Below are 12,771 nucleotides of genomic sequence, written 5' to 3'. Positions count from 1 at the left end.
AGTTCCATCTTTACAATCAGAAAAATCTGCATTGTGTTGTGTGGTCTATCACCAGGCTGACTGGGAAAGATTCAGAATGGATCTAGCAGTTAACAAATAGCATTTGTGAGGTGCTGTGGGTCAGCAGCACAACCTGTAACCTCATGGTCCAGCATATCCCTCACCCAATTATCGCCAACACTGGTTCAGTAAGGTGTAGGGGTGCATACCAGGACTAGCACTAAGCATACCTAAGAATGAGTTGCCAGCCTGGAATGACATAGAATCTACAATGTAGCAACAGGCCATTTGGTCCAACTGATGTATGCTGCAGTTTATAGCCCACACAAGACTCCTCTCATTCTAATTGCCTCTTTCCTCTCTGCCCTTTCCTTCTGTTCTCCTCCCCCTCACATCTTCTTGAATTCTCCACCCGAGACAGGTCCAACCCGCAGCAGCGCAATCACCACCACAGATAGGGCAAAGGGGCAGGCCACAACTCCGCCCAGCCGGAACGGGGACCAAACCCTATGCTGTTGGCACCAATCTGATCCACACTAGCCATCCAGCCAACTACCCACTGTGCCCCAAGACGTCCTCCCTCATGTATGCATCCGTAAATGCATCAATGCCATCTGCTTCAATAACTCCACGTGACATCGATTTCCACATTCTTACCACTCTCTGTGAAGAGCAATTCCTCTTTAATCGACATCTGATTTATTCCTCCTTGTCCCTATTATGAACCACTTCCTAATCTTAAAGATCTCCATCAAGTCTTTTCTTAACCTTCTCTTTTCCCAAGAAAAGAACCAAGCCTCTTCAATTTTCCTTGGCCGACCCGTGCTCTTATTTTCAATGTTTAAGTTCTATCCCCTCAATTCTGGTAACATCTTTGTAGATCTTTTCTGCACTTGCCCTAATGCTTCTATGTTTCAGTAAAATGGAGACCGGAGTGTCACAGCATGTGATCTGACCAACATTCTACATAATTTTTCTTTTTTGCATTTATTATAGAGAGAGAAAGAGAGAGAGTCAAAGAGAAATACAGCATGAAAGCAGGCCCTTCAGCCCAACTGGTCCATGCTGACCATGGTGCCCTCCCAGCTAGACCAAATTGTTCATGTTTGGCCCATATCCCTCTAATCCTTACCCGTATGGCCTACTTGAGCTGTACTTTGAGTGATTTATATATCTATATTCCCAGATCTCTTTACTTCTGTATTGCATTTAATTGTTTCCCTCCCAGGAATAAATAGCCTCCTTACTCCACCTAACAACCTCACACTTCACTGCATTGAATTTTATTTGCCATTTATCCACCCACACTGCGAGCCAGTTTATTGATATCTTTGTGTGGTTTGGTTCAGTCCTCCACATTATTTGCTGCACACCCCAATTCAGTACCTTCAGGTTTCAACTGCATACTTTCCATTCTGAGTCCATTTAATTCATGAATATGATGAACAGCAGTAGTGCCAGCATTGATCCCTGTAGGACTGCACTCCTCACTTGCTGGCAGTCCCTAACTACCACCCTTTTTTTGTGGTTTTGAAACCCTTTCTCAATCCAATTTGATTCCAACATGCTCCTGACCTTCACTGTGAGTCTTTTATGGGGCACATTGTCAAACCATTACTGTTAACAATTAACCATTACCAAAGAACTGAGATGAGGAGGAATTTCTTCAGCCAGAGGGTGGTGAATCTGTAGAATTCATTGTCACAGAAGGCTGTGGAGGCCAGATCATTGAGTGCATTTAAGACAGAGATAGATAGGTCTGACAGCATCTGTGGAGAGAGAATAGAGCCATCCAGGGTCCATCCAGGGTCATCTAGACTCGAAAACATTGGCTCTATTCTCTCTCCACAGATGCTGTCAGACCTACTGAGATTTTCCTGCATTTTTTTGTTTTTGTTTCAGATTCCAGCATCCGCAGTATTTTGCCTTTATCTATAGAGATAGATAGGTTCTTGATTGGTAGAGGGATCAAGGGTTACAGGGAAAAAGCGGGAGAATGGGGTAGAGAAACTTATCAGCCATGATTGAATGGTGGAGCAGACTCGACGGGCCAAAAGGCCTAATTTTGCTTCTATATCTCATGATCTTATGGCCTCTTGAAGGTCCACCCATATCACATGTACCACATTGTCCTGTCTTGTCTTTAACTTCTTTTGTCAAAGAACTCTTGCTATTTGCATCACTGATGGCAAAGAACATTGAAAATGCCATTGAGAGGTGGAGGATTCAACCCATATCATTTTATTTAAGTTTTATTAGTGTCACAAGTAGGCTTACATGAACACTGCAATGCAGTTACTGTGAAAATTTCATTCTATTTTCAGCTGGAGGTCTCTGTAGCTGAAGTGTAACCTAAGCAGAAAACCGCACCCTATTTATACCATGCTATCAGTGTACCATCCACTGACCTATCTGATTGACTTCATTTTCTCTGATTTTATTGACATGTTAAATAACAATAAATGGTTGACTCATCCAGTTATTCTGGTTTGCAAACACTTCAGAATACAATCATGGAAAAATGAATCACTGTCAACAATACCAGTAACGTGACATTATTAAATATTAAAAGCAGAAGTTTTTTTTTCTGGATTGACTGAGATTGTACTTTGGGATGAGTTTGAAATATATCTCATAAAAGGTCCTCCGGCTCCTTTCAGACTAGAATGAAATTCTTTTGCAACATTCTTTTTTTTTCAAATTTAAAAATCTGCAAACTAATAGAATGACCAGATATGAAGCTTTGTGATAAACCTGGATATATTATAAAAGATCCTACTTTGGCAGCAATATATTCCAAATACACATTTTTTTTATTCATTCAAGGGCTGGGCCAGCATTTATCATCCATTCCTAGCCCTTGAACTGAGAGGTTTGCCTGGTCATTTCAGAGAGGCAGTTAAGAGTTAACCACTTTGCTGTGGCTCTGGAGTCACACGTTGGCCTGACTGGGTAAGGACGGCAGCTTTGCTTCCCTAAAGGACGTTAATGAACCAGATGGGTTTTTACAACAATGGTTTTGTGGTCATCATTAGACTTTTAATTCCAGAATTCTATTGAATTCAAAATTCACCATCTGCTGTGGTGGGATTTAAACCTGGGTCCCCAGAGCACTACCCTGGATCTCTGGATTACGAAACCACGGACAATACCACTACACCAGCGCATTCCCCAAAGGAAATGTAACAAAGGTATTGCCTTGACTTGACCAGCACAGAGTTTATGATAAGAATGTGATTCTCCTGAATTCAACTGGATAACTTTCACTGTTTTCCAAAGGCCTTCTGGCAATGTGACACACAGATACATGACCCCGGGCCTCTTCACCATCAATATTGAATGTACAACTAGCGAATGGCATGTGACAGCCCAGGAAACTGTATCCATCCAACAGCCAATCAGTGGTTTTGGAATCATCAAGTGTTGCAATGTTAATCAATCGGAGGACGTTAATAACTGCACAGTTCTCTATGGAGATCCATTGTGGATTCAGCTTGAAGTTGAAGAAGGTACAGTTTACTTTTCACGTATAGTAATATGAATATATGCATATTTTATGCGTGTGTTTATCCTATGGTATAAAATAACTTGCACTTCTCATTTCATGAGCAGTGTAGGTCATAATGAAAAAATGTTGTAAGAAGTACCCCATAGCTGCCTTGAGCAAGACTTTGACAACGTTCGGGCATGGTTAAAATTTAAAGTTTATATATTAGTGTCACAAGTAGGCTTACATTAAAACTGCAATGAAGTTCATAGAATCTCTGCAGTACATTTTTCCCATCGAGTCTGTACCGACCACAATCCTACCCAGGCCGTAATCCAGCACATTTACCCTGCTAATTCCCCTGACAGTAGGGTCAATTTAATATGGCCAATCAACCTAACCTGCATATCTTTAGACTGTGGGAGGAAACCGGAGCACCCGGAGGAAACCCATGCAGACACAGGGAGAATGTGCAAACTCCACACAGACAGTGACCCCCCCACGGCCAGAATTGAACCCAGGTCCCTGGCGCTGTGAGTCAGCAATGCTAACGACTGTGCCACTGTGCCTCTGGGTTCAATTCCAGCCTTGGGTCACTGTCTGTGTGAGTTTGCACATTCTACCCGTGTTTGCGTGGGTTTCCTCCGGGTGCTCCGGTTTCATCCCACAGTCCAAAAATGTGTGGGTGAGGTTGATTGGCCGTGCTAAATTGACATAGAAACATAGAAACATAGAAACCCTACAGTGCAGAAGGAGGCCATTCGGCCCATCGAGTCTGCACTGACCACAATCCTTGTGTCAGAGTTAGCAGAGTAAATATTTGGGGTTATGGGGAGAGGGCCTGGGTGGAATTGTGGTTGGTGCAGACTTGATGGGCTGAATGACCTCCTCCTGCACTGTAGGGATTCTAATCTTGGAGTCATATTTTAGGGCAGCATGGTGGCACAGTACGGCGGCACGGTGGCACAGTGGTTAGCACTGCTGCCTCACAGCGCCAGGGACCGAGGTTCAATTCTGGTCTCGGGTCACTGTCTGTGTGGAATTTGTATGTTCTTCCTGTGTCTGCGTGGGTTTCCTCTGAGTGCTTCAGTTTCCTCCCACAGTCCAAAGATGTGGGGGTTAGGTTGATTGGCCATGCTAAATTAACTCTAGTGTCAGGTGGATTAGCAGGGTAAATATGTGGGGTTACGGGAACAGGGCCTGGATGAGATTGTGGTTGGTGCAGACTCAATAGGCCGAATGGCCTCCTTCTGCACTGTAGGGATTCTATGATGATGAAGTTACTGTGAAAATCCCCTGGTTGCCAAACTCCAACGCCTGTTCAGTCACACTGAGAGAGAATTTAGCATGGCCAGTGCACCTAACCAGCATGTCTTTCAGACAGCGGGAGAAAACCGGAGTGCCCAGAGAAAACCCACACAGACACGGGAGAACGTGCAGACTCCATACAGACAGTGACCCAAGCCGGCAATCAAACCTGGGTCCCTGGCACTGTGAGGCAGCAGTTGCTAACCACTGTGCCTCCCACGATAAGAAATAGGTAGATAAGAAATAGGTAATATCTGTGTCACGTAAATATCTAGCAGTGAACATCTCCAACATCTGAAGTCTCAAGCACCTCCTTCTAAGATTCAATGATATCACTGTTGATGAAAAGTCACAAAGATCAACAAAGAAGAATAGAGAGAAGATCATAGCAAACAAATTACTGTGAGGATTGGGATGATGAGAGATGCAAGGATTTTAAAGGAGAGGGTGCTCGGAGAGGGTTATGTCCTTAAATGAGGACCAGGTGCCAGAGAGAGGCACCGAGCATGGTTCAGATAGGACATTTTGATCATGGAATTGCAACTCTGTAATAAAGAAATTTACCTAGTGATGCACATCAATTTAGACATGAGGCTCGAAGCTTCAGCAAATGAAGGCTTTTATTAACTATTAATGAAGCTATCAGAACTTATGTACACTATCCCAGACTGAAGGGGTCCCGGCCAGAGCAGGGACTCTTATACCTCTCCCAGGAGGCGGAGCCCGACTGGGATGTGCCACAACAGTAACAAACACAGGTGTAACAACCCCACCCTAACCCAACAGCAACAGTAGTACAATCCAACAGTAACATATGTACATCCTTGTAGTACTGGCCAGCCCTGGCTCAGTACTATCCAGTGGGAACCAACGATGGTTCATCACATTCACCCCTCCTTTGAGAACAAAGGCCGGCGGGGTACAAAAACAGAATAAGGTGTCAGCAGTCTATAAGTTCAGACGGTCAGGGGGACCGCACCGTCGTTGTGACCTCCTCAATACCGGCGGTGACACCGGAGCAGGCACTTGCAGTGGCGTTCTCCCCAAAACGGCGTCCAGCTGTTCTTCCACAGACTCACAGGCCGGTTGACCCTGATGAGACGGTAGTGCAGGGGATCCTGACACGCCCTGCGGTGGCGACCATCTTCGGGGCTCAGGCAAGCTGTGCATTGGAGTAAAATTGTTAAGCAATGGTCCCGATGCTGCCCGCGCCGTGTCTGGGGAAGAAATGAGAGATAATGGATTTGTTACTAGGGGTATGGGAGCGACAGGAGTTGCTACGTCCCCTGCAGGCGCCAGGTCTCGGATCGAGACCGTGTCCTCTCGCCCGTCAGGATATGCCACATAGGCATACTGAGGGTTGGCGTGGAGGAGGTGGACCTGTTCGACCAAGGGGTCGGACTTGCGGGCCCTTACATGTCGCCGCAGGAGGACGGGTCCTGGGTATGTCAACCAAGCTGGTAAAGATATCCCCGAGGAAGACTTCCGAGGGAATGAGAACATCCTCTCGTGGGGAGTAGCATTGGTTGCCGTACACAGGAGGGAACGGATAGAGTGAAGCGCATCAGGGAGGACCTCCTGCCAACGGGAGACTGGAAGACCTTTGGATTTCAACGCCAGTAGGACAGCCTTCCAGACTGTAGCATTCTCTCGTTCCACCTGTCCATTACCCCTAGGGTTGTAACTCGTGGTCCTACTAGAGGCAATCCCGTATGAGAGCAGGAATTGCCTCAAGTCATCACTCATGAACGACGAGCCCCTGTCGCTATGGATATAGCTGGGGTACCCGAACAGGGTAAAAAGATCACGGAATGCCTTGATCACCGTGGCAGCGGATGTATCCGAACAGGGGACAACAAACGGGAACCGGGAGTACTCATCGATTATGTTTAGAAAGTACACGTTCCGATCTGTTGAGGGAAGGGGGCCCTTAAAATCAACACTCAGTCTCTCGAAGGGACGAGTGGTCTTGACCAAATGTGCCCGGTGAGGTCGGTAAAAGTGCGGTTTGCATTCCGCGCAAATCCGACAGCTCCTTGTTACCGACCTGACGTCCTCCACCGAGTAAGGCAGGTTGCGGGCTTTGACAAAGTGGTAGAGCCGAGTGACCCCAGGATGGCACAGATCATTATGGAGAGCGTTCAAACGATCCTCCTGAGTACTAGCGCATGTTCCGCGCGAGAGGGCATCCGAGGGCTCATTGAGTTTCCCTGGACGATACATGATATCGTAGTTATAGGTGGAGAGTTCAATTCTCCACCGCAAGATCTTGTCATTCTTGATCTTGCCCCTCTGCGTGTTGTTAAACATGAACGCCACGGACCGCTGGTCCGTGATCAGGGTGAACCGTTTTCCCGCCAGGTAATGGCGCCAGTGTCTGACGGCCCCAAAATGGCCTGGGCCTCCTTTTCCACCGCTGAATGCCGAATTTCGGGACCTTGGAGGGTGCGGGAAAAAAATGCGACGGGCCTGCCCGCCTGGTTAAGTGTGGCGGCCAGGGCGAAATCAGATGCATCGCTTTCCACCTGAAAGGGGATGGATTCGTCTACCGCGTGCATCGTGGCTTTCGCGATGTTGTCTTTCAATTTCTTGAAGGCCAATTGGGCCTCTGGCGTTAGGGGAAAAGTCGTGGACTTAATAAGCGGACGGGCTTTGTCCGCGTAGTTGGGGACCCACTGCGCATAATAGGAGAAGAAGCCTAGGCATCTTCTCAGTGCTTTTGCACTAGCGGGCAAGGGAAGTTCAGCAAGGGGGTGCATACGGTCTGGATCAGGGCCAATGACCCCGTTTTCCACCATGTATCCCAGGATGGCTAAACGGCGCGTACGGAACACACACTTCTCCCTGTTGTAGGTCAAGTTCAGCCGAGATGCAGTGCGTAAGAAGTTTTGGAGGTTTGTGTCATGGTCCTGCTCATCATAGCCGCAGATGGTGACATTATCCAGGTACGGGAAGGTAGCCCGCAACCTGTTCTGGTCCACCATTCTGTCCATAGCACGCTGGAAGACCGAGACCCCATTGGTGACACCAAAGGGAACCCTAAGAAAATGATACAAGCGACCATCCGCCTCAAAAGCCGTGTATTGTCGGTCCTCTGGGCGAATAGGGAGTTGGTGGTAGGTGGACTTGAGGTCTATGGTGGAGAACACCCGGTACTGCGCAATCTGATTGACCATATCAGATATGCGCGGGAGAGGATACGCATCCAGCTGCGTATATCGGTTAATGGTCTGACTGTAATCAATGACCATCTGGGGTTTGTTCCCGCTCTTGACCACAACAACCTGTGCCCTCCACGGACTAACACTGGGCTGTATGATCCCTTCTTTGAGGAGTCGCTGAACCTCAGATCTGATGAAGATCCGATCCTCAGTGCTGTAACGCCTACTTTTAGTAGCGATGGGCTTGCAGCCTGGTACCAGATTCTGAAATAAAGAGGCTGTGGTGATCTTTAACGTAGAGAGATTGCAGGCAGGGCGCGTTGGGCAATTTGGAGACTGCAGCTGTTCTCCCACTGCCAGCGAAAGGAGTGGCCCACCGTTCTGTAGGATCACACTCCTCAAGTGGACCATGAAGTTTAGTCCGAGAAGTATTGGTGCGCAAAGATACGGCAACACAAGGAGCTTGAAGCACTCGTAAACTGTGCCTTGTACTTTCAAGGTTACCACACAACTCCCTAGCACGGCAACAGACCGGGACCTTGATGCCATAGATATTGTCTGTTTGGCAGGTTGAATCTGGAGTCCACGCCTCTTCACAGTGTCAGGGTGGATAAAGCTCTCAGTGCTCCCGCTGTCAAACAGACAATAAAGCACATGATTGTTTACCTGGATATCCATCATTGAACGATCGAGCCTATGAGGCTTAGCCTGGTCCAGGATGATCGCGCCACCGTTGGTTCATGAACCCCACTGCAGGCAGCTGAAGTCGATGCTGAGGACCCCTGCTGGTCGCTCGTGGTCATCGTCGACCAACTTGGCCGCCCCCATGAATCGCACGTGGGTGAGGGCGCCAAACTCAGCGACCCCTGGTGGTCATACTCCTCTGACTCCGTCGACCGTAATGGCGTCGTCCTGGACTCGCACGTGGATGAACCCCGCGACGACTTCGACGATGATGGTGATGATCCCAGCTCCGAAGAATCGCAGGCCGCACTGCCGTTCCTGGGTTTCGATCTGCACACCTTAGCATAATGACCTTTTTTACCGCATGCGGTGCAGATTACCGCTTTAGCGGGACACTTTTGTCGGGTATGTTTTACTCCTCCGCAGAAATAGCACCGCGGGCCGCATGGGACTGCCGCCGTCGTCTGGCCCAAATGGGAGCACGCCATAACACAGCACTTCGAGCCCGAGGGGCGAGGAGGGATTTGCGACTGCTCCTGCCACGTTGTCTCCACGTGGTCCTCTGGATATAAGACTAAGCTCTTTGAAGCCGACTCGAGCATTTCAGCTAATTCGATGGCCTGGGTAAGGTTGAGATTACCCTTTTCCAGCAGTTTGAGACGGATGTATGATGACCCGACCCCGGCCACAAATGCATCTCGGGCGAGGTCGTACATGCTCTGCTCAGCCGACACAGCTTTGCAGTCACAACCCCTGGCTAGCTGTAAGAGCTCATTGGCATAGTCCTCCATGGTTTCGCCCGACTGCCGACGTCGCGTAGCGAGGAGGTAACGAGCGTGTATCTCATTAGGTGGTTTTATATAGCGCTTCTTTAGAAGCTCGAAGGCCCTAGGATAAGTGGTGGCCGCACGGATCGCGAGGTAGACTGTGTCGCTTACCCTCGCATGGAGGACCCGGAGTCTGTTATCATCTGTAGTGACCGCTGCGGAGGCTGCTAGGTAATCTTCGAAACACTTCAGCCAGTGGTCGAAGGTGTTAGAAGCGCCCACCGCACGTGGATCTAACGTCAGACGTTCTGGCTTGAGAATTTGCTCCATACTCTCCTTTCTTTTTTCTTCCGTCGAGAGTTTAATAATAGTTAATAAAATTGATGCACATCAATTTAGACACGAGGCTCGAAGCTTCAGCAAATGAAGGCTTTTATTAACTATTAATGAAGCTATCAGAACTTATGTACACTATCCCAGACTGAAGGGGTCCCGGCCAGAGCAGGGACTCTTATACCTCTCCCAGGAGGCGGAGCCCGACTGGGATGTGCCACAACAGTAACAAACACAGGTGTAACAACCCCACCCTAACCCAACAGCAACAGTAGTACAATCCAACAGTAACATATGTACATCCTTGTAGTACTGGCCAGCCCTGGCTCAGTACTATCCAGTGGGAACCAACGATGGTTCACCACACCTAGAGAGTCAACCGAAGGCGAGAATGGGGAAAAACGATTTCGCCACTACAATAACTGATTTCATTACTAAGTGTGTAGAAGACTGTGTGCCAAATAAACAAATCTGTGTGTTTTCCAACTGGAAACCATGGGTGAACAGGGATATCCACTGCTTCCTGAAGTCCAGGTCTGAAGCGTTCAAGTCAGGCGACACTGACCTATACAAGAAAGCCAGATACAATCTAAGGAGGTCCATCAAAGATGCCAAAAGACAATACCGGACCAAGCTAGCCACACTGACCCCCACCAACTATGGCAAGGTCTTCAAGACATAACAGGCTACAAGATGAAGGCACGTAAAATTGCTGGCTACAATGCACCCCTCCCTGATGAGCATTCTACGCCTGTTTTGAGCAAGAGGCCAGCGAGAGCATGCCCTCCACCCTGGAAGCCCTGGATGAACCTGTATCTGAGGTCACCATTGCAGATGTCAGGCCAGCTTTCTTGACGGTCAACCCACGGAAAGCAACTGGCCTGGATGGGGTACCCGGACGTGCACTCAGATCCCGCGTGGATCAGCTGGCGGGGGTATTCACAGACATCTTCAACCTCTCCTTACAACAATCTGAGGTCCCTATCTGCTTCACGAAGACGGCCATCATCCCGGTACCTAAGAAAACCCAAGCAGCGTGCCTTAATGACTATCGTCCGGTGGCTCTGACATCCATCATCATGAAGTGCTTCGAAAGGGTAGTCGTGGCACGAATCAATTCCAGCCTCCCGGACTACCTAGATCCACTACAGTTTGCCTACCACCACAACAGGTCCACAGCAGACGCCATTTCCCCGGCCCTGCACTCAACTCTGGAACGCCTAGATAACAAGAACACCGATGTCAGACTACAACTCAGCCTTCAACACTATTATTCCCATGAAACACATCTCCAAACTCTGTGGCCTGGACCTCGGCTCCTCCATCTGCGACTGGATCCTGAACTTCCTAACTCACAGACCACAATCAGTAAGGATAGGCAACAACACGTCCTCCATGATCATCCTCAACACCGGTGCCGCACAAGGCTGTGTTCTCAGGCCCCTACTATACTCCTTATACACCTAAGACTGTGCAGCCAAATTCCCCTCCAATTCAATTTTCAAGTTTTCTGACGACATCATCATAGTGGGTTGAATCTCAAACAATGACGAGACAAAGTACAGGAATGAGATAGAGAATCTGGTGAACTGGTACGGCAACAATACTCTCTCCCTCAATGTCAACAAAATGAAGGAGATTGTCATCGAAGCGTAAAGGAGAACATGCCCTGTCTACATCAACAGGGATGAAGTAGAAAGGGTCGAGAGCTTTAAGTTTTTAGATGTCCAGATCACCAACAACCTGTCCTGGACCCCCCCATGATGACACTATAGTTAAGAAAGCCCACCAAACACCTCTACTTTCTTAGAAGACTAAGGAAATGTGGCATGTCAGCTACGACTCTCACCAACCTTTTCAGATGCATCATAGAAAGCATTCTTTCTGGTTGTATCACAGATTGGTTTGGCTCCTGCTCTGCCCAAGACCGCAAGGAACTACAAAAGGTCATGAATGTAGCCCAATCCATCACGCAAACCAGCCTCCCATCCATTGACTCTATCCCGCTGCCTCGGCAGAGCAGCCAGCATAATTGATGACCGCACACACCCCAGACATTCTCTCTTCCACCTTCTTCCTTTGGGAAAAAGATACACAAGTCTGAGGTCATGTACCAACCGATTCAAGAACAGCTTCTTCCCTGCTGCTGTCAGACTTTTGGATGGACTTACCCTGCATTAAGTTGATCTTTCTCTACACCCTAGCCATGACTGTAACACTACATTCTACACTCTCTCGTTTCCTTCTCTATGAACGGTATGTTTTGTCTGTATAGTGCGCAAGAAACGATACTTTTCACTGTATGTTAATATATGCGACAATAATAAATCAAATCAAATCAAATCAAAATAATATTGTTGAGAGCAGCTTAGAGTTTTGTGACTAAGTTTGTCACTGCCAAAAATCTTTGGTAGAGAACCTTCAAAAAACAGATAGGTCAAAAGGGACAGGTTTCTGAGGGTGGACAATGGATGTTGGCCAAGCCAGCAAAAACCCTTATCCTTTGAATGAATAAAGAAAAAATGTTTGTTTCAAGGGTAAGCAGCATTGATTATCGTATGGATACAATTATAATAATTAATGAAAGTTTATGGTTGTTTGAAAATTAGTCATACTTTAAATAATACTGTCACCTGGAGGGCTTTTTTTATTCATTCGCATGGGCTTCACTGTCTAGCCAACACTTATTGCCCACCCTCTTGTTGTTCGAGGGCAGTTAAGAGTCAACCACATTGCTGTGGCTCTGGAGTCACATGTAGACCAGACCAGGTAAGGACAACAGATTTCAAAGATGTGGCGATGCCGGCGTTGGACTGAGGTGGGCACAGTGAGAAGTCTCACAACACCAGGTTAAAGTCCAACAGGTTTATTTGGAATCACGAGCTTTTGGAGCACTGCTTCTTCATCAGGCCATAGAGGTTTACAGCGTGGAAGCAGGCCCTTCAGCCCAACTTGTCCATGCTGCCCAGTTTTTATCACTAAGTTAGTCCCAATTGCTCAATATCCCTTTATACCCAGCTTTCCCATGTAA

General features: G+C 47.7%; 1 protein-coding gene across 1 annotated transcript in view; it reads left to right on the top strand.

The window, feature by feature from the left end:
- LOC144492987 (polycystin-1-like protein 2) overlaps positions 1 to 12,771 on the top strand; it is a 139,521-nt gene that overhangs the window by 19,694 nt on the left and 107,056 nt on the right. Inside the window, exon 6 of the mRNA XM_078211742.1 lies at positions 3,280 to 3,509. Coding sequence (XP_078067868.1) covers positions 3,280 to 3,509 — 230 coding nt within the window. The remainder of the gene's footprint in view (positions 1 to 3,279; positions 3,510 to 12,771) is intronic.

Source organism: Mustelus asterias, chromosome 4 (assembly GCF_964213995.1).
Source record: "Mustelus asterias chromosome 4, sMusAst1.hap1.1, whole genome shotgun sequence".
Classification (NCBI taxonomy): Eukaryota; Metazoa; Chordata; class Chondrichthyes; order Carcharhiniformes; family Triakidae; genus Mustelus; species Mustelus asterias.
This window is presented reverse-complemented; position numbering and strand designations above follow the sequence as displayed.